The 23,854-nt window shown below is 37.7% G+C and overlaps 1 protein-coding gene across 1 annotated transcript in view; it reads right to left on the bottom strand.

Annotated features, from left to right (window-relative positions):
- The window catches only part of LOC131070563 (uncharacterized), a 161,724-nt gene that overhangs the window by 93,462 nt on the left and 44,408 nt on the right, over positions 1–23,854 (bottom strand). The window contains exons 9-13 of the mRNA XM_058006132.2: positions 4,748–4,798; positions 4,604–4,666; positions 4,352–4,395; positions 4,080–4,149; positions 3,922–3,984 (exon numbers count right to left, since the gene is read on the bottom strand). Coding sequence (XP_057862115.1) covers positions 3,922–3,984; positions 4,080–4,149; positions 4,352–4,395; positions 4,604–4,666; positions 4,748–4,798 — 291 coding nt within the window. The remainder of the gene's footprint in view (positions 1–3,921; positions 3,985–4,079; positions 4,150–4,351; positions 4,396–4,603; positions 4,667–4,747; positions 4,799–23,854) is intronic.

Raw genomic sequence — 23,854 nt, 5'->3', positions numbered from 1 at the left:
AAATGTCATTGTTGACCTAAAATCATCCCCTGATAATAACTAATCATGGTGTATCTAATCCTGTAATTCTCTAATTGTCGGTTCGTTTTCTGGTTGCACATTCCTAACAGTGAAAGTTGGTATAAAAGGTTTGGTTGTTCCTGTTCTTTCCGGCTGATTATTATTGACAGAATGCTCATCTCTACCCCCATTGTTTGCCCCAACATTCTGGTGTTGATTATTTCCATTATTTTGATGCTGATTAATAAATTGGGTCATTAAAGTAGTCATTCTGTTAACATTGTCCTGCATATCTTGTTGACTTCTAATTAAAGTTGTTATGAGATCCCTATTGTTTTATGGTTCCCCCATACTGTTTGTTTCAAAAATAATCTCTTCGTCAGTTTCGGTATGGCTGTCCTCAATTTCAACGTGAATAGATGAACTACTTTGTGCTAAAGGAGAGTTTTGATGTCTGTTTTGTCAGACTCTAGTATTCCAAAAATTATAATTTCCCTGGTGCATACTCAGCTGTGCATAGAGTTTTCATGTATTTTCAACAAAAAAGACACCCTATAGGCTGGCAAGAATTATAAGCTCTGATACCACTATAAAATTCCCTAATTAAGATCGGTTGCAGATAGATTTAAGTGCAGGATATAACAGTCACAAATGGTTCAACTCAGCCGGTGGATAATTGGAATACATTAAACAGTTTTATTGTTTATTAAACAGAGTCTCAGTTCTACTTTCATATTTGCTGATAAACATAATAATTGCCAACAAGAAACTGAACAATCATTATTCAATGAGTTGATAACAATTGATAAAGTATTCCATCAAGAAATGAGTTATGGATTTCTTTTTACAGTGCACCTGATAAATGCGCTGTGACTGCTAGTTGTCATTCACGTGGATGCCAAACATAGTGCAGAATACTGTCAAGAGTATTCATTCATCCACTTAGCCATCCTCTCACCGATGGTTATTTCAGACGGGAACACCGATAATCGCCAACAGTTCTTTCGCACTCAATCCCGCGGAATAATCAACTTGCACGCCCCAACCTGGAACGCGAAATCATTATGGTTTGCATTGTCTCTGGTGGTAGTTTCATTACCCCCACACAAGGATCGTGACTTCCCTTCACACGATACAACCATGCGCTACAACTTTAACAATTACGGGGCACGGAAGAAGGAATACGTCGTAATCACCAAGCGTTCGAAGGTACACGGTAGGAAGAGTGCGCCGTATACGCCTAGCCTCTAGTGGTTTGTAACAATATCGCGTGTAAGGAAATACACGCACCCGCAACTCATACCAAGACTCACTCCATTAATTATTCTGTTGCTTCGATCCAATATGGTTCTTCTCCGAAGTCTCGCATCCAATAGGCCAGTGGTTAACTAACGAAAGGCAATCTAAATCAACCCAATGTGTATCATTCACACTGATAACAAATCATTTTTTTATTCAAGCCTATACGTTCACTGCAATGTCCTCCTTTTATTCTCAAAGTAAATTGGTTTATAATTTCCCATAGGAAACTACCTTAATAGTTAAGAGTGATTACGGTGTTTAACACTTTATTCAAGAGTGCGCTAATAATATTAATTATTTATATTAATCTATAGCTGGGATATTAATATAAAATAATTAATATTGTTTCAAATGTACTTTTCGCAACTTAATTATTAGGGAACATTACAAGAGGTGTCTTTACACCAAGGGTCACCACTCTTTCAAGTGGCACCAATTAATATATTATTAATATAATATAATAATTATACATTATAATTATAATATAATTATATTATCACATAATAATATAATTATATTATCTCACAATAATAAATATAATCACAACCTTTGTGATATCAATGTCAGCTTGTGGATTCTGACCACAGCTACAATCAAATCAACAAGTAGGATTGTGAGGTGCAAATGAAAGATGCAACTTTTATTGCCAATATCCTCATCAAATCCATTGAAATAGTGAGCTCTGAAAAATGTTGTCCAAGTCATAATGGACAACACTAAAAATTGTAGGGAAGCTAGTTCTATAGTGGAGGGTAAATATGGTCACTTTTTTGACACCATTTGAGTTCACTCAACAATTTGATGTTGCGAAAGATTGGAAGACAAATTGAGTGGATCAAGCAAATCTACACGGATGCCAAGAAGATTCAAATGTTTGTGACTAATCATCATATGTGACAGGGCATCTTCAAGACCTCCAAGTCAAATTTGTTGAAGGTAATTTTTTTTTTTAATATATTTTTCAATTTTTTATATGTTTATTTTTTATTATTGATACTTGACATATTTTTTACACCATGTTAGGTTGTCAAATCTTGATTTGCATCTCACACAATCGTCTTAAGTTGTCTTGTAAAAGTGGATGAGGCATGGAGTACTATGGTCATCCATAGCCTTTGGAGTGTATGAAAGAGTCAAGCATAGAAAGAGCCTAAAAAGTAAAGGCATTGATTCTAGATGATGAGTGGTGGGCTCGTGTGGAATACGTTTTGAGTTTTACAAAGCTCATCATTATCATGATTAGGTATGTTGATATATATCATTATGAGGGCATGGACTCCATGGTTGAGAAAATAAGAAATATAATAGAAGCTAAGGAACATGACCCAATTAAAAAAAATTCAAATGTTTGCAAAAGATCATCATTGACCGTTGAAACAAGATGACCACGCCCTTACATCTCTTGGCATTTTCTTGTGGCTATAGTATTAGTAAAGAGATATTTTTCTTGTCAAGGAGGGCACTACCATATAGAGATGAAGAGGTTGCTACCGAAATTCTCTCTCAAGTATGTATCTTTTAATTTTTAATTTTTCTCATTTTTCATTCACTGCTATTAAGTTATATATTATATTTTAAAATAATATAATTTTATAATTTATGTTTTGTATTTATAAAATTAAATATTAAATATTGTATGCAAAACAAGTTGTGAGTTCTTCTTCAGCTGAGTGGAATTAGTGTAATACTTCATCCACTCAATTAAGCACAACTATTTGAGTGCAAAAAAAGCTGAGAATTCGGTCTATGTATACTCCAACCTTTGTCTCTTGTCACATAAGACACTTGAATACAATGAGAGCATGACAAAGAATTGAGATCTAAGTCTCAAGTGTGATGATTTAGATGCTACAAGTGCACAGCTTGCTTAAGTCTCTATGGCTGAGGCAACTTTTCCACTTGGCGCAGCTAGTGGAAGTGGCACTCCAGTTGATTGTGGTTCAAATGAAATTGAACCAAATGTTGACTTTGATGGTTTTGATGAAGACCACCATGAAGACTACTATTAAATATTGCTTGTAATTTTGAATTTTCATTGTGTGATGACATTTTTATTTGACAAATCATTGAATTATAATTTATGAGTATTTTCATTTCTGCAAATTATGGATACGAGGTATTTAAATATTCTATTTATTGGCATTTGAGTATCACTGTTTTTAATTTTTTATGAATTATAATTTTGAATACATATATATAGTCAAACTCCTACCCATACCCAAGGAAAACAAAATTTGCCATACTGTCATACCTGCCTCCCATACCTGTACCTGCACTCATACCAAAACTGGTAACTTAGACGCAAAGTAATGCCTAAGTAACTGTTTGTGAATTTCCTGATATTGTCCTTATTCAGAATGAACTCAGCAATCAATCAACACTTCTAGGCATTTGTAGACATAAGCATGGTTTCTGATGAAGCTTGGCTTTCTTTCATGACATTCGTATTGTTCTATACTTTCTCAGCCACATTTAAAAAATTTCAACTATTAAAATTCCTACTACAAATTTGATTTTTAAGAGACCAAAAATATATAAATTAAGAATTCCCTGATACCTAATGCTAATTATAAATTACTGGTAGAAAAATGGAACCCTATCATTACATAAACAGTCTACCTTCAACACAGAAAGGTAAGAATCTGACAACCCAGTGTATTTCCCCACCATGGCAATTTTGATCTGCATGTAAAGAACAAATCAAATACTTGTAAAAAAAAAAAAATTTAAGCCCATGAACAAAAGCAAAAGAGGAGAGCATATTAGGCAGAACTAACAGGTGTCGTGAGGCTATCATAGCGCTCTGCTCTTTCTGTCCACTCCTCTAATGCTGGGGACTTAGAAATGCTGAATATCATAGATTCGTCAGAGAAAGAATTAAGATTAACATAAATAAGATTTCTAGAAAGAAAATCAGAACATTGAATCAACCGTTGAAACCAAGATTCTGAAGACACGGAATAGAAAATCAAATGATAGCCATACAATTCACCATCTAATCATGGTTAAAATCTGAAAATAAACAAAAAAACTAACGTAGGATAGCAACCTTATATTCAGCTGTTTAAGTATTGCCTCATGAGCCTTCTGATCCTGTAGCACAATGCAATTCACTATCACATTTCTTAGCAAGAATGCCAAAAGTCAGATTGAATTTTTTGTCTAGTTCTGACCCAAAACATCTACCAGTAGTGAGTCATGGACTTCAGAATGGTCTGATGAATACCCCACCTCTGCAAAAAAAAATTAATTATGCAGCCTAACCTTTGCACATATAGAAATGTTCTAGAGAATCACTCACCCTTAGCAACAAAGGCACATGCCAAATGTTTGGTACATCATGAATATTGAGAATGTTCCCTGACTGTAACAATCAAGTCAAAGACATAAATCTATGTTTGAATTTACAAATAGAAACGCTGCAGGAAATCCAAAATACACTAACCGGAACATGACAAAACTGAGACAGCTTCTCCTTTACATTCTCTAGCAAAGGCTGCCAAAAGTCGGAAGAATATTTTCCATGAGAGAAAAAACTGACATTCCAATATAAAACAAGATATCCAAGAAAATGAAAACCACATGAAAGAAGATAGCAGGGATTTATATATGCAATGCAAACAACTTAAATAACAAATTGTGTTTTTGTTCTCAAGCTAAGGTCATGAAATAAGAAACAAACTCTTCTACTTCATTCAATATTTTTTGGTTCATAGAAAGTAGAAACAACCTCATCAAAATTTTATTGCCTCTTTCATTTAAAAATAAGTTTTCCTTGCAGCATTGCTCTAAGGATGTCAATAGGTTTAAGCTTCATTGCAATTTGTTCATAAAATAGAAGTTTATTGGCCATAACTTCTTCCATTTCTATTAATTCAAGTTTTCATTAATTTGTTTTAGATATCGAAGCATATGACTTTCCCAAGACCCTAGTACATTGCTAGCAGCCTAGCATACCTTATCAATCCATTACTTCATATCCTTCTCATGTGCAACTAAATGATCTAATTGCCTCCACTCATTAATATACTCTATAATTTGAGACACAAATCTTGTTAGGTTAGGAATGGCTGCAAAAGTGAGCTATGAGCCCTCAAAATTGTTTGATTTTAGCCTTCATGGCTGCTTCGTCTTCTCCATCCTTGAGAACTCTTTCCCTAATGCTTTTGGTGACTACCTCTAACATATTGACAACACCATAGCAAGTATTAACCCCCAAACCAGTCTTTGCCATCTGAAAATTTGTTGGATCAACATCTTGTGTACTCTTACCCTATGAAAGAATGGTAGTCTCCATGATCAAATTACCACTTGTAATTCTCTTCATTTAGGACTATCTCTTGGGCTTCTTTTTCTATGATACTTCAATAATAGGAGTGTAATATATTGTTTTGGTAGAGTTTTCTTATTTCTGTAAACCTATGTCACAGGGTTCACCAAATTTTAAGCTTCAAGTTCAAAATTCGAAAATTTGGAGAATTTATTAAAAAAATTATGAGAATCGTGAAAATTTGCATTCAATTCGTATGGTAATCAGGCAAAGGTTTTTGTATTAAAATATATGTTTAAAAAAACATTTGTAGGATAGGGTTTGCTATAAAATACACCCAGTTCAAGTGTAAAACACAAAGCAAAACAATGTTGTGATCAGACTGAGCAGTGACGCTCAGGGTTTTGAAGGCAAGTTGTGAGCTCAACACATTACAGCTTCTGCTCACGAACCTTCCAGTTCACCTTCATCTCCTCTACATATTGCACGGTAGTTCAATCCATTTAGGATTTTTATTTTTTATTTTGTAATGATAAACTTATAATTTATAAATGATTTCTGTTAAAAAAATTTATTCTATATATTTAATATAAAATTATTTTGTCTTATTGTTTTGCTTTTTATTTAGTTTTAATATTTAATATTAACGTTTAATAAAAAAATTTGAATATTTTAGAATATATAATTTAGATTGTTAATTATTAATATATAAAATTTAACAATTTTAGATTAAAATATTAGAATTAAATTAAACACCAGGTCGAATTCCTAACAATACCTTATTTGCTGGAAATTGTCTTACGATAAGAAAGACTTCACAATTTTCAGTGATGATCAGGACATCAACAGTAGCACGTGTTGACCACAGCAAATCGGGTATAGTAGAATTTGATATTGGACAAGCAATTATTAAAAGATATTGAACCTCCCTCCCTCAATGGCAGCAATGTCATATAATTTATGACTAGTGATTAGTTAGGCTTAGAAATAATGTTTAGAGATGGAACGGTTCATTAAGCCAATGTTTAATTAGGGGAAAAAGCAGCGGTTAAATTAGGAAGAGACGCCACCCTTCAAGAAGGGATATCTGCCTGAAAGACACGTCATCCCAGCAATAAAAGAATGATATAAAAATAGAGGACGTGGATGGTAGAAAGGGGAATATAATGAGGAGACTTGATATTGGATAGGGCATTGAATCTACAGCAGAACGAATTATTAATATTGTCTGGATAAGGAGGTCTGCTGCATGGATAAAGGAAGAGGTCTGGAAGCTACAGCTGCAGTAAAAGTAATGAATGAATAGGTCATTATATATGTTAATAAATATAAATAATGAACATTTTATTATATACGTTAATGAATATAATTAATGCTTATTTAATGTATATATTAATGTATATAAGTAATATTTTAATATATATATTAATGAATGAATAATTTAATATATATGTTAATGAATGTAATTAATGCATATTTAATATATATGTTAATGAATATTTTAATATATATATTAATGAATGGTTTTTAGATATTAAGGAATATGTGTAAACATATGTTAATGAATATGTGAAAATATATGTTAATGAATACATATTAATGAATAGTTAGGAATATACGTTAATAAATGAATGTGAATATATGATAATGGATGTTCCTGACGATACGTTATGGAATACATGTTAAGTTAGGAACATGTAAATGTAGATTATGAAGTGGAAAATAGTAATAAATTGTAAAATGTAATATAAATGTGATTATATGATGGAGGCTATAGGGAGGAAACTCCCTTAGCCTAATGGAGGGATTATGATAATCCCTGGTAGGCAGTATATACTGAATATCTATATGCATATATATATGGCTTGGTTGACTAAGTTCATCCAAGAAGAGACGGATCTGGCAGGTCCCTTCTGATGGACTTGGATGATGAGGTGCATCATCCAAGGCAAGGAATTGACATATGGTCTTCCTTGGATGGCTTGGGTGTAAGAAATTACACCCAAGACAGGAATCGAATTAACCTTCGATTTCCTGGATGGCTTGGGTGTAAGAAGTTACATCCAAGACAGGAATCGAAATAACCTTTGATTTCCTGGATGGCTTGGGTGTAAGAAATTACATCCAAGACAGGAATCAAATTCACCTTCGATTTCCTGGATGAATGGGTTTCAAGAAGGCGAGCTTCACAACCGCCTAAGGACATATCTCCGTATGGCATTCGTATCCTTTTTATTAGATAAGAATTATGATTAGTGTTAATTGAGTACTTTAAAGTTAAATTGCAAGTTAGATTATTTATATATATGTGTATATTCGTTGTATTCTAACAATCTATTTTGCAGGGTAGTGATCCCTAACTAGTAGGGACATTACACCAACATCCATAGGAATATTAAAAGAAAGTGATCTAATAGATGAAGGGAAAGGGGATCTGGAAGGAGAAGCAAGAGGTCAACTAGTAGAAAACATAGAAGTAGAGGTTATGATACATGGTTCATAGCTATGCTGAACAATAGGGAAAAATACCAACACTCTTCTTAACAACAAACTTCAATTTACCAACCTTTAGGCTGAATTTGTATCATCTATCACCGTCACTTTACCCTTTCCTTTGCCAACTTCTCCACTACCTTTGCCTTATGCGATCATTATATATGTCATTGTTCATGAAGAAAATGGAAACACACTTGCTAGAGGCAACTCTCAAAAATGAAATTTATCCCTTGGTGCTACAAAGGTCCTTTTAGCCATTTTTTATAGCGAGAAAAACCTTGTTTGGTTTTAGACCACTTTGGCTCTTTCTTGATTTTAAGTTGATTGCTTGTTTGCTCAATTTAATCAAGGTAGAACCTCTTGATCTAAGTTAGTTGTCTCAAACCAAGGAGATTGAGTTTTAAATTCGTCATCCAAAGGGTCTTCAAGCACATCTTCTAGATGTATATCAACAAACTGTTAGTAGTCAAACGATTATAACCTTTTCTCCACACCTCAAACTCATCCATACAACTAGCCTAATAATCCTTAATCTTTGGTAGATGCCTACATGTTTCTCCCTTTCTATCAGCTATGAAACCTTTTAGGTCATATGTGCATTTCTCAAAGAAAGATTTGAAGTTGAATCTTGTCATTTCACCATTGATGAATTTAGAATCAAAAAAATTCTTATACTTAAATATATCTAGCTGGATTGGAAAGTCAACCCCCAACATGTCACCCTCTCAAAGGAAAGTGAACCTCTAAATCTGCCACAAGTACTCCATGATGATGACCTCATCATCGAAATATTTCAGCAACATGTGGAAGAGATGAAAAACCAAATACCATGTTATATGTGATAAATGAAAACTAAAAATGCCAATCTGCCCAATCTGAAATCATTGCCCTGGCATGTTCTAAAATGCACACGTGCATCTAATCATCCATCTTTCTCACCAAACGCATTAAAAAGGCTTCACTTATCCTATTATAGAGAATCAACATACTCCAACTGTAGAAATTTAAAAATGTCTGAAAATTTGGGTTTGCTTGCCAAGGCCCAGCTATATTCAATTCTACGAATGTCCCTCTTTGTGCCATGAGATAGACTATATATGAAGACCTATAGAACTCGGATGTTTTCTCAAAGTGTGTCAACTGCTAATAAAAACACTCACTAATCAAGATAGCAACAATCAAAATATATGTCTCCCAACATGGAATTCTAAGGTAGCTGTAATGGGCACCCCCTGTTCGGTACTGAATTTGTGTCCTTTTTACTTAGTGTAATTTTGTCAAACAGTTGGCGTGCAAGCTGACTACTGGATTTTTGGTTCTTGATTTGCTATAGGATAAATTTGGTAAACTGATATTTATTGTAAAACTTTCAAAGTTTATTCAATATAAAAATAACCAGACATATCAAATACCAAAAACAAGAGGATTAATGCTGATGGTATTTATTTAATTCCAACTCCAAGCATACAAATCAGATTTGAAGAATATTACAGACCATATGATAATAAACAAATTCAAACCTGGACTCCACAAGTATAGAACCTGCTGAAAACACTGTTCATGCACTGTAGCTGCACTATTCACGGCACTGTAGCATTTTTACTATTCACGCAGCACTGTAGCAAAACACTGTTCACGAGGTACTGTAGCAAAACACTGTTCACGCGGTACTGTAGCAAAAACACTGTTCACGCGGTACTGTAGCAAATCACTGTTCACGCGGTACTGTAGCAAAAACACTATTCACGCGGTACTGTAGCAAATCACTATTCACGCGGTACTGTAGCAAAACACTATTTTCAAATCTGCACTTTCAAACTCCTGTAAAACATCATGCGAGAGCACCAAATGAAGCCCAATGTGTTTCCTGAATGAAAACACCATTAATCCTCCTGACTGTGTCTTTCAACAGTGAAGAGAATGATAGCAAAGAGGGATTCCGTCCTCCAAGCCCAATAATCAGATTTCTACGAAATCCAACAGCATAACATTAATTCATCCCAGCATATCCCAAAAGAGAGCTCTCAACCTCCATTTATATCTTCTCCCTGGATGCAAACACTTCATTTCCTAAATGTGGGATAATACAATTAGAATAAAATATTATTTCCCACAATGTACCATTAAAGGGAACTTTTAATATTTTAAACATTACTTTATATTCCCAACCTTATAAAATAACAATAAAGTTAAATATTTAATTTAACTTTACACTTTATCGTTAAATATTAAAACATTGTTGATAATCCCTTTAAATCATTGTCGCCTTCAAATATTTTTACTGATAGTTATGCCAACCAGGGAAACACTAAAAATTTCAAGTCACTGCTTGGAGACTAACTTACTATAAATAGTAAGTGTCTAGAAACCCTGTCAAAGCAGCACCGATTGGCCTGAAATCGAAAACACCTAGGCCAAAACACCTCAGGATCCCATCAATGTCCTTGTTAGCCTTCGGGACCATGTCAGAATAGGCTAACGACACCCCATATCATGTTGCGCTAAAAAGGGGACATTACAGTCCGCCCCCCTTGAAATTGCTTGTCCTCAAGCAAATTTGGTCCTGAATGTTGCAATACCTGCTCATTCTCCCATGTAGCATCCTCATCTGGCAGGTCTCTCCATTTCACCAAGTATTCCTTAACGATTCTGTTCCTGAGTGTCCTTTCCCTGATATCCAGAATAGCTTCGGGTACTAACACAAGCTTTCCCTCCTCATCCAAAGGGGGTAAATCTGCAGAAGGCACTACACTCTGACCAATGGCTTTCTTAAGCCTAGACACATGAAACACATTGTGCACCCGACTGCCCTCTGGAAGCTCAAGCTCATAGGCGACTTCGCCCACTCTGCGAATCACCCTGTAGGGACCATAAAATCTAGGCTTCAACTTTTCAGCTCCGCTCTTCTTGAGTGATGACTGTCTATATGGTTGCAGCCTCAAGTAGACCATATCCCCTACCTCGAAACTGCGCTCTATTCGGTGCTGATCAGCGTACAATTTCTGTTGATTCTGGGCCTGCTGTATATTCTCCTTGAGCACTTTCAGGATGTCCTGACTATCCTGCAATAAGTTTTTGGCTTTGGGCACTCTGCTGTCCCCCAAAACTAAATCCATGAAGCTAGGTGCATCATAACCATAGAGTGCCATGAAAGGAGTCATCCTGATGGACATATGATAAGTGGTGTTATAACAATACTCTCCCATATGCAACCATCTGACCCAAGCTTTTTGTTGTGCAGTTACATAGTTCCTCAAATATCCCTCCACCCATTTATTCACAATCTCTGTTTGCCCATCTGTCTGCGGATGATAACTAGTGCTAGGTGTAAGATCTGTACCACACAACCTAAACAACTCCTGCCAAAAAACACTCATAAACTTACTATCCCGATCACTGACAATGAATCTGGGCAACCCATGTAACCTGAATATCTCTCTAAAGAAAAGATCTGCCACCTGTGCTGCTGTGTAAATGGACGGAATAGCAAAGAAGTGAGCGAACTTCGTCAAGCGGTCCACCACCACATAGATGCAATCCCTTCCCTGCACTCGTGGTAAACCAGTGATGAAGTCCATCGAAATACTTTCCCATTTCCTATCTGGAATGGGCAAGGGCTGTAATAAACCTGCAGGAAATGTGTGCTCTCCCTTATTCTGTTGACAAACCGCACACTCCCTGACATACCTCTGAACATCATCCTTGAGCCCTCTCCATGTGAACCGCTCTCGGATCTGCCTGTAGGTCTTGAAGATCCCCGGATGCCCAGCTGTGGGTGCATCATGAAATGCCTTAAGTATCACCTCTCTCAAATGTGATGACGGAATCAAATAAACCCTGTCTTGAACTCTGATCAATCCATCTATCACCTCATAGCGATCATCCTGTATAGTACCTGAAATCAATCCGGAAGCCCAAGCATCTCCGACATACTCTGCTATAATCTGATCTCTCCAATCTCCTGAAATCTCTGCCAGAGCACATAAGTGAGGTCTCCGAGATAAGGCATCAGCCACCACGTTTTTCTTACCTTTGACAAACTCTATGTCAAAGTCATAAGCCTGCAATTTAGTAACCCATTTCTGTTGCCGGTCATTAAGATCACGCTGGCTCATAAAATATTTTATGCTATTGTGATCAGTTTTGATCACAAACCGTCCGCCTACTAAGTATGATCGGAATTTGGCCAATGCATGCATTATGGCCAACATCTCCCTGTCATAGATAGAATAGCTCCTCTCAACACCTCGAAGCTTCCTACTCTCGAATGCAATGGGATGTTTCTCCTGCATCAATACTGCCCCTATCCCATCACCTGAAGCATCACACTGAAGTTCAAAAGGCTTCGTGAAATCTGGTAGAGCTAAAACCGGACAAGATGACATCACTTGTTTGAAGTGGTCAAAACATCGTTGCGCTGCTTCTGTCCATACAAAGGCTCCCTTTTTAGTGAGGTCTGTCAAAGGTGCTGCAGTCTGTGAAAACCCCTTAACAAACCTCCTGTAAAACCCGCATAAACCAAAGAACCCCTTAAGCTGTGTGAGGTTTGTGGGAGTAGGCCAATCTACTATAGCTCTAATCTTTTCGGGATCAACCCGAACACCATCCGCACTAATAATATGCCCAAGGTATAGTAATTCTGTCATACCAAACTCACACTTAGACTCCTTGGCATACAAAGACTCTCTCTCTAGGATAGATAATACCTCCTCCAAATGCTGTGAATGTTCCTCCCAGGTCTTACTGAAGACCAAGATGTCATCAAAGAAGATCAAGACAAATCTCCTCAACTGCTCCCTGAATACCTGGTTCATACAACTCTGAAATGTAGCGGGTGCATTGGTTAGTCCAAATGGCATAACCATAAACTCAAAGTGGCCATAGTGACATCGGAAGGCTGTTTTCTCAATGTCCTCTGCTCTCATCTTGATCTGATGGTATCCAGATCGCAAATCAATTTTAGTGAAGAAGCATGCCCCATGCAACTCATCAATCAGCTCATCAATCCTAGGAATGGGATACCTGTTTTTAATTGTTTTCTTATTCAATGCCCTGTAATCGATGCACATGCGCATCGTCCCATCCTTCTTCTTTACCAAAACTACAGCTGAAGCAAAGGGGCTTTTGCTAGGCCTAATGTGCCCCATTTCCAACAACTCCTTAATTGCCTTCTCTATCTCATCTTTATGTTTCTTAGGATGACGATAAGGAGTGATCATCACTGGTTTGGCTCCCTCCTCGAGCTCAATAACATGCTCCGCACCCCTGTTAGGAGGAACCCCGTGAGGAATATCACTGAATACCTTGGCATGCCTGTCAAGAATCTCCTGTATATCTGGTGGATAACTCTTCACCCGAGGCTCCGGTGAAGTTGGCATAACTAAGCACTCTGTCGCCCACTCTATGTCATTATGTCGAAAAAGTTTCTCCATTCTCCTCAAAGAGACTACCCTGCAACTCCCATCTGAAAGTCCCCTGAGTACAACAGTCCTACCCTCATGCTGAAACCTCATTTCCAACTTCGCTAGGTTGAAAGTGAACTCAACCAGCGATGCCATCCATGTCATACCGAGGATGACGTCGTAATCTCCCATGTCCACAACATAGAAATCATCTTTCAACTCATAACCATCTCCAAATCTAATGTGAAGATTTGAAACCTTCTGAGTACATAACAGCTTTTGGCCATTAGCCACCATGACTCTAAAACCATCATGCTCCTCTGTCTGTAAACCTCTCCTGGCTACCAACTGTGTATCTATAAAGTTATGTGTAGCCCCAGTGTCAATGAGAGATATCACTTTCTGCCCCTGGATAGTGCCCCTGACCTTAAATGTGATTGCCTTTTGGGCCCCTGTCAAGCGTGCCAACGATCTATCATCCTTAGGAATGCTGCTCTCCTCTATCGTGTTACCCTCATCTGAATCGGAGTGCTGATCCTCCCCCTCTGACTCTGACTCCTCTGCTGAAAAATACTCCATTTGATTTGCCTTAGCCTTGAGAGGGAATTTATGAGATAAGTCCCAAGGCTCTCTACACTGGAAGCACAATTTCTTCTTTCGAAGTTCATTCAAGGTTTCACTGTCTAGTCCTTTGGATCCTTCTTTGGGTTTGTTATACTCTTTCTGAAATGGTTTTTTGTCTTTGTCCTTGCGGTAGGAAGAATCTGTTGAATGGTATTTTCCTTTGTATACCGAAGGGGCTAAATCTCGTGCCTTTTTAGTTGCTTCTGCTAAGGTGAGTGGATCATGTCCCTTCACCCAACCACGTAATGGATCAGCAAGCCCATCACAAAATAACACCACCAATCTCCTAGGAGAGATATCAGTAACAAGTACAGACAAACGCTGAAACTCGGCGATGTAAGCATCCACTGAACCTGACTGTTTTAACTGTGCTAGCTCCTTGAAATGTAACTCGGGATCCCTAGTGTCAAATCTCTCAATCAATCTTTCTGTGAATTCCTCATAGGATGTAATCTGATTATGCCCCAGAGTCACCATGCCATGATGCCACCATTCATGCGCAACGCCGTCCAAATGCATAGCCGCATACTTGATAGCCTCATCCTCAGGCATAGGATTTAGCTGCAAGTATGTATCTATCTTCTGCACCCAAGCTCGTGCAGTCATCTTCCCTGAAGCATCATAATAAGGCAAGGAAAGTTTTCCAACTTTCTTCCTCAGCTCAAAATTCTGATTCCTCCCTCCTGCTCTAGGCATGTCTCATCCTCAAGTCCATATAATCTCTGAGGGAAATATCTGCCTGAAACTCGGGTCCACTGGCCTCCCAGTCCCTCCTGAACTGACCCTGTAACTCAGTAATCTGCGGTTCGTTCACTGGTTGAACCGGATCCCTAGGTGGAAAGGTGGGTAGAAGAGGTCTCGAGCTCGCTGTTCGAGCTGGGCGTGCAATGTGTCTAAAGTTATCCGCCTCATTCCCATTGTTGCCATGTCCATTATTACCATTAATATTATTCTCAGGGCCATTGTTGTTGCCTCGGCCTCCATTATTATCATTGCCCCTATTGTTATCGTTTCCCCTATTGTTATTGTTTCCATTGTTGGCATCACCTGGATTAATATTAACGCCCATCTGTCTAGCCATAAGCTGCAACATCATGTCCATTCGCCTATTCTGCTCCTGCTGCATACGCTGCCCTTGCTCTAACGTACCCAGCAACTGTCTGAACATTACCTCCCCCTGATCTGGAACGATATTCCTCTCATCTCGGTCACCCATACTGCTGTCCTGCTCGAAGAATATTTCCTCTATGTCTGTATGACTGGATTCTATGTCCACCTGCACAGATGAACTAGACTGCTCACTCTGACTATCCGGATTTCTATTTTGTCTGGCCCTGGTATTGCGAAAATTATAATGCCCCTGTTGCATGCTCAATCATACATTCTGGACCTGTTTTATTTCTGCAATATGTTTTGGTGAAAGTTTCCCACAAGATGGCAGAATCTTCTGCTCTGATACCACTGTAATGGGCACCCCCTGTTCGGTACTGAATTTGTGTCCTTTTTACTTAGTGTAATTTTGTCAAACAGTTGGCGTGCAAGCTGACTACTGGATTTTTGGTTCTTGATTTGCTATAGGATAAATTTGGTAAACTGATATTTATTGTAAAACTTTCAAAGTTTATTCAATATAAAAATAACCAGACATATCAAATACCAAAAACAAGAGGATTAATGCTGATGGTATTTATTTAATTCCAACTCCAAGCATACAAATCAGATTTGAAGAATATTACAGACCATATGATAATAAACAAATTCAAACCTGGACTCCACAAGTATAGAACCTGCTGAAAACACTGTTCATGCACTGTAGCTGCACTATTCACGGCACTGTAGCATTTTTACTATTCACGCAGCACTGTAGCAAAACACTGTTCACGAGGTACTGTAGCAAAACACTGTTCACGCGGTACTGTAGCAAAAACACTGTTCACGCGGTACTGTAGCAAATCACTGTTCACGCGGTACTGTAGCAAAACACTATTTTCAAATCTGCACTTTCAAACTCCTGTAAAACATCATGCGAGAGCACCAAATGAAGCCCAATGTGTTTCCTGAATGAAAACACCATTAATCCTCCTGACTGTGTCTTTCAACAGCGAAGAGAATGATAGCAAAGAGGGATTCCGTCCTCCAAGCCCAATAATCAGATTTCTACGAAATCCAACAGCATAACATTAATTCATCCCAGCATATCCCAAAAGAGAGCTCTCAACCTCCATTTATATCTTCTCCCTGGATGCAAACACTTCATTTCCTAAATGTGGGATAATACAATTAGAATAAAATATTATTTCCCACAATGTACCATTAAAGGGAACTTTTAATATTTTAAACATTACTTTATATTCCCAACCTTATAAAATAACAATAAAGTTAAATATTTAATTTAACTTTACACTTTATCGTTAAATATTAAAACATTGTTGATAATCCCTTTAAATCATTGTCGCCTTCAAATATTTTTACTGATAGTTATGCCAACCAGGGAAACACTAAAAATTTCAAGTCACTGCTTGGAGACTAACTTACTATAAATAGTAAGTGTCTAGAAACCCTGTCAAAGCAGCACCGATTGGCCTGAAATCGAAAACACCTAGGCCAAAACACCTCAGGATCCCATCAATGTCCTTGTTAGCCTTCGGGACCATGTCAGAATAGGCTAACGACACCCCATATCATGTTGCGCTAAAAAGGGGACATTACAGTAGCTCATCCATGGCCTGAAAGTTCTCACCTCTTCTAGCCTTGTAACCCACTTAAGCAAGGTTGTCATGATGGAGAACACATTTTTAATTTCACTTCTCCACAATAACTTCAACACCCATGATTTTTTTCCTCAAGCCACCTCTTGCAATATGTTTTTTGCACTCCAACACACCACTATTCCATACATTTTCACACTCCTCAAGATTCACATCCCATGTTTCTTTGTAGATTGGCAAGGTGAATGTATTCTCTATTGCCTCCGGATCAAGTTTGTGAGTAAGTTAACTGCTTGCTGATCTTATCTCTTTCTTTTAAAGATAATAATGCTTCATGCAAAGTGAGAATGAACTCCTAACTTTGCATGAAAACCGAGAAAACCCAGCTTCAATGAGACCACTAGCCATCAACTACTTTGCCATTTTCTTTCCATTCTATATTTTCTCATTCAATCTCCTCTACATTCATATGGCACAAAGTTTCATGAGTTTTTTTAATTGAGCAAAATTGATGTAACCCCAATGGATTGGAAAGGATACTGCAACTTGATGACTAAGGTTTGATAGCAAGCTGCTAATTTGAGTGTTTGATTGATGCAATTGGTTTATATAAACTTTCACACTGTGTTGTAAAACTGATATGATGATGCACAGCAGTCAAAACCGCTAAAAACCAGTCACACAACCGAGGAGAAATACCTCTTGAAAGGTCAATGTGTTTGTTGTTGTATTGCTGATATATCAATATAAACCTTGCTGCTGATGACTGATATTATGCAACTTTGAAAAGGAAGAGCAGCTAAGGGTTTGAATCTAGACAAGACCTGAAAATTATTACCGAAAACTCCAGGAACTGCTAATGTGAATCTGACATTTTGAATCTTCTAGGAGATGAAATGTTTGTTGAACATAAAAACCAGCTTGAAAGTCAAGACATGTCACTGGAAAAGGTCATTGAATGTCAATGGAAATAACTGGAAAATCTTGAAATTGATCATAAAACCCTCTTCTAAGGACAGAATTTGTAGCTGAAACACAACAGTCCAAGATATATCTACTGCTGCCAATCTTTGGAACTAAACATTTGTTAAGTATGAGTGAAGAATGGTACGATGGAGGCCTATTTATGCATACAAAACATCTGCTATTTCTGCCTTCAATCACCTATATGTGGAAACTGCTTTTTGCCTCTGATTTGCTGTTATAAACTGAATTTCTATTGTATGGGGTGTGCTTTTATATCCAGTAGATCATTGTTTTTTGAAGTCACATCCATTGATAGACACGTGTCTGCCTATCTATACATGCACAATGTCATTTTAAAATTTGGTTGGCCCTTGTACAAAGGCGTGTAACAGTCTATACAGGCACAAGGTTTTCATTGATCTAAAACAAATTCAGCTTCTTCTCGGTACTCCCACAAAAATTTCAAGTTATACTTTAAAGTTTAACTAAACTCCTGTTGGCCTTTACAAAAGCATGCTCCAATGCAGGGACTTGCATTTTTGTCTTTGGTTATTACCAGTCAGCAGTATACACAGGCATGTGGTGATTAATTGCGCTGCAAATTAGGATTTGGATGAAAAAATTGCTTGCTCCATAGACTTCCAGATTTTTGAATTTGTAAAACATATGTTTTACTGGCCAATGGTGCACACACCTTAATGCCTTTGCACAAATTCAGAAACACTTAAAATCTGCTCTCTCATTACGAAGCACATGCCATCATAAAGGATTATAAATTTTTTTATGTAACCGATGTTCATTTTCATTCCAATGCACACCACCTAATTGGGCAACCAATTGCAATGCCTTGGTCAATTTCTGCCCCTTCTCCATCATTTGAACTCTGCTCTTCACCTAGGAGGATCTGCTTGAAAGCTATATTCATTGATCCTGCAAAGACATGGACAGAAGATGACACAAGTAACATGGGCAACCACAACAAGGCTTTGAAACAAAGATTCTTGACTGAAGAAACGGCAAGGATGTAGCTTGAAATTTGACATGATATTATTTTTTATTTTGTATGAGTACAGCAATATGGTTGTAAAGTTCATAATGCATTAATATAAAGCATAGTATGTGTCATCAACCAAGGCATCTGCCAGCACCCAAACTTCCATTGTCCCTTCTCATTTTGTAAACTACTGGAATGCCTTGGAAAACAGTTTTCTGTCCACCAATATGTCTTTTCCTACCAAGCTTGGCCCATATCACATCCCACATTTCTTTCATAGTTAATAAACATTGAAGCATGATATTAAGTATGTTCTCAACATGCCTAGTCATTTAATCCTCTACTAAACTGAGGAACAGCCAATAAATTCATCTTTTACTATAGATGTTGCATTTTTTAGGTTATTTAAGAGTTATATTAACTTCACCAAGTATCCATGGAGATTACCTCAAATGACCCCAGTTGGAAGCGACAAACGTCCTAAGGAAACTGAACAGCACTTTCGATCAGGATAATGGCAGGTGGATAAAGAACCTCTAACACCAAAACCCAACGACAGAGAATGTCAACAAGTTGTAGTGAGTCAGACTTATGATTAGACGGTGACTTGAATGGACTAACACTTGTAAGAGGGTAAACTCACCTTCATTTTTTAGTATCTGCTAAGCCAAGGGGGGTGTTCCCTGAGGTCTTCTGAACAAGACAATTAAAGAGAACTAAACAATAAAAAGAAAATTTTAACAGCCATATCCAAAGTGGTATGGATTTCTAAGGATTGTCAGTAGATTCGTATCAGCACTAGCTGCAAATAGACCTACTATAACACTAACAAGCAAATAATTAACTCTTGCATATGCAACATAAGATGACAGTAGTTTAGTGTCACTATGAATGAGTTCCCTTGAGGTGTGCATGTGCATATACAAGAGGAAAACATGCTTCCATGACCCAATTACAATTTATTAGTTTTAACTTGCATAAGATGTTGCATTAGTTATACCACTGGACCATGAGAAAATGTGAGAAACCTAACTCTACTCCTAAGCTAAAGAGAACAAGATATGATGAGATTTGAAAAAGTGTTGGCCTCTTACCTAACAGACCAAAGTCTACTCTTTTTGGACAACTGAATCACAACTTGCAAGGAGGATGAGAGCAGGCCAGCAAATCAGCAATGGAACAAGCTTGCATGTATACACAAACCTAAAGATTACAGAGACCCACAAGCAAGCATACTTAATGATCCATCTCAAATCGGCAACATTCCACATGCAACAGAAGAGACCATTTCAAAGCACTTTGTAATGCATTGGGATGTCACTCATCAAGCTACCTCCTATTGCAATCATGGCATTCATTGTTTACATTCATAGGCTACCATGGAGACATTCATTTGCACACCAAAAGTTTTCATTGAATTACCTTCCTCTGATTTACAATACAAGCTTTCAGCTCCTTTCAACTTGGGATTCATTGTTTGACACCATAGACTAACTCGAGACACTTACTGTCAAGAAATTAGTTCAAGGACCAAAAATGCATCTTAATGCTTATAGCAATTAGTTACACTAAACCGTCATGGGTGCAGGAGACAAATGGCATCATGAGCTACATCAACATTTACATCAATCACAGTAAAGGTACAGCTATAGGCATGAGAAATATACTTGCACAAAAAGAAAATATGCCTTGGATCAGTTGCAGAACACAATAAAACCACAGGACAAGGGTTTCCTCATTCAACCAAGTCACCTAAGTTGCTTGTTCAAACTTGTAGCAGCATGGACATCCCTCTTCATTCAATTTCGGCTTAGTACACCCACCAACAGTAGTAAACAACCTCCCCACGCATTGACACAAGTGGCATTAAAAAAAGGACTACGCTACACGATGTCAAATTCACATAGCAAGTGAAGGCACTTGGAGGCAAGTCTACACCCAAGGTTAATTAATGCATTGCTTCAAATATTTGGTCACTTTAAGATGAAGACCACCCATACATGGCCTCACAGCAATTGGACCACCCACATTCGCACTTGCAACATCTCATATGGCTCCACTAGTCACTATGAGGTTTGAACACTTTGCCAAGGACAAGAGGAAAGTGCCACAAGCCTTCAGTTTCAAATGCTGTCAATATTGAGGGAGAAAATATCCAAAATGTGATGCATAGTGCATGGCTACTGAGAAGCCAATATGGCCACCACAAACCTCAACTACGTCCATCAGGGTTACCAACATGTCGAGGACAAGATGAATGCATCCATGTCAAAAATTTCCCACCCACCCACGTGCACAACCTCTAGGACATCACTTTAACCTACATAATTCAGAAAACGTTGCATAAAACATTTGTGTATAGTGTTGGGTAAGATGGGAAACTGTTTAGATCTTGATTGAATTGTGATTGTATCATTGAATGGCAAGGCATACCACGCAAAGAATGAAGTACGTGCATGATATGATTGACCACCACTAAAAAGGTACACATAAGACTTCAGTGGGCTTGTCCTTGCCCCCTTGACACCACATCATATGCCAACACAAGACATATCAACACCATTGGGCCCACCACAACCAAAGGCAATGCATGGTTAGCAAGCATTTGACAAAGAGTCCATGCAATTAATATTAGAGCCCATCACACAAAGATACATGTCTACCAAAAAGAAAATAGGTTCCACCATCCACATCACACTATCTAGCTGGTCCACATGATACATAATACAAGGCCAAGTTGTCAACATCACCAATGTGGACTTGTTGAAACAAGCCATCTCAAATTAAAAAGCCACATGTATACTATGTGTCACAACCATACAAAAGTGGGTAAGTTGAGAGAAAATTGGGGATGAATGTACATTAGAGAAGTAGAGGATGGCAATACAACAACTAGTACATGAAAACCAAATGGGAGATGTGAACTCCAAATTTGGTCACTGTGTCATACAAACCAAGAAGTGACATGTAACATATAAATAGTGCTCAAGGAATGGGCTCACAATGGTAGTCGTGATTGAAAAAGGAACAAGGGGATAAGGCATAAGGGCTTAGTGAAGAGTGAAGCGACAAAAATAAAGACATATGCAAGACTGAGGGCTTGGACTAAAGGGGTCAAAAGGGTTGACAAGATGCAAGTGGTAATGATGACCACCCCAAGCAATAAAGACAATGCAAAAGGAAATGTGCAAGTTTCATTAGTTATGCAACAACCAGCAATTGGTAGCCACCATTCAATTAGAAAAAGTGCAAGGGGCTTTTGTGCAGTGAACAAGTATGAACTTTGGTGCATAGAAAATTATGAATTGAGCAAAACCATAAACCGGGGTTTAAGAAACTAGGGCTTTGTGGTTCCACGGGCGCCACAATGTAAAACAATGAAGCTCAAATTAAAAATAGAAGACATGACACCCTAATACATTCACAACCCAAAATACACAAGCACCAAACCCAAAAATGATTAGGGCCAGCCAAATGATATTATTTGATTTACCACCAATTAAGCAAAGGGGGCATAAATACTCTTAGTCAAACATGCAAACCAAGACACATATGAGACAAGCACAACCCTAAGGCCAAATGCCTACAATGGAAACCTAACAAGCCACAAAAAAAACAGTTTTCCGCAAGGACGAATCTCCCCCCCCCCCCGTCTCGGAGACGTGGGGACCGGGACGTGGTGTCCCCCGCTGTCCCGCCATCGCCACCGGTGACATCTACGCGTCCCTCGAGAGTCTCGTGGACGTCTAGGAGTCTCCCATAGCCCCAACTTAGAAATTCAAACCCTAAGCAAAAATGGTGAAAAATTTGTGAAAATGGCATCCTTTTCTTCAAGCCAGTCTCATTCTCTTCATTAGATACATACATGAAATATAACAATTAAGTATAAGTCACATTTCAATATGTCTTTTTCCTTTCTTTAAGTTATATTTCATGTATATATTGGCTGGATGTTTGAGAGTGGTTTCAGATCTCTAGGAGTTATAATGCAAATTCTAGGTTTTAGAAGATTTAAAAAATTTCAAACAGTCAAATTTCAGTAATCAACAACCTCCTATCAGTATTCTTTCACTCTCTCTATCTCACTCTCTTTGTCTCCCTTCAACTCTAGGCCTATCTCTCTACCTATCAGTCTTCCTCTAACCCTTCTCTCTATCTCACTCTCTTCTCTTTCCCCCAAGATCTAGACCGATCTCTACATCTCTCTCTCTTACCCAGACCCCTGCTAGGGGTGCTACCCTCAACCTCGTTTTGGTGTTACCCCCAAAACCCCATCAAACTATAATTATAAGCAAGTAATAAGCCAATGATGAATCATAATCATAAATCATATTTTCGATATTATAGAAATCTCCAATTTGGCAATTTCATTTGTCAAATTTTATTTAGTACGCAAGAAATCTTAGCATTTAGTATTTGCAATTTTGCTATATTACTAATTTGCCAAAGTTTCATTTGAAATATAATTCTTATACATCTTTTCATAACTAGTTTTTCAAGTAATATATGTATATCAGCTCCGCCCCCAACCACCACCCCCGCCGTGCCCAAACTTAAGCCCTTTGTCCCCCCGTCCCTGAAACCCGTCCCGGTGTCCCTGCATCCCCCCGATCCCAACAGCCGTGGAACACTGAAAAAAAGAAAGAAACCTAGATGGAAGATATCTCTGACCTGTTATCATCACAAATTTTGACAAGCCACACAGGGAAGCAAAATTCACAAAAATTGATGGGTTGCCAACACAACCATCAATGCCTCTCCTAGAGCTCATCATAGTAGACAGAACATCTATAAATGAAGTGCTCAATTTCCACCTTTTGAAGAGAGCATATCCTATCATTCGTGGGAACATGGTGATCTGTATCAACTCCTAACTAGCGGGAACAAACCCTAAACTGGCCCAAAGGGTTACACCATCTTGTTTTTTTTACAGTTGTTTACTGCATAGTTACTGTTTACAGTTCATAACGTAATATTAGTACTCTATAGAAAATGGATGTAATATTTAGTTTCATTGACATACTTTAATCACTAATGGACATTAATATCATTTAGTTATAAGAAGATAGCATTTTAGAGAGCTGTGGTGTTT

This window comes from Cryptomeria japonica, chromosome 2, assembly GCF_030272615.1.
Source record: "Cryptomeria japonica chromosome 2, Sugi_1.0, whole genome shotgun sequence".
NCBI lineage: Eukaryota > Viridiplantae > Streptophyta > Pinopsida > Cupressales > Cupressaceae > Cryptomeria > Cryptomeria japonica.
Note: the sequence above shows the minus strand (reverse complement) of the source record. Positions and strands in the feature narration are given on the sequence as shown.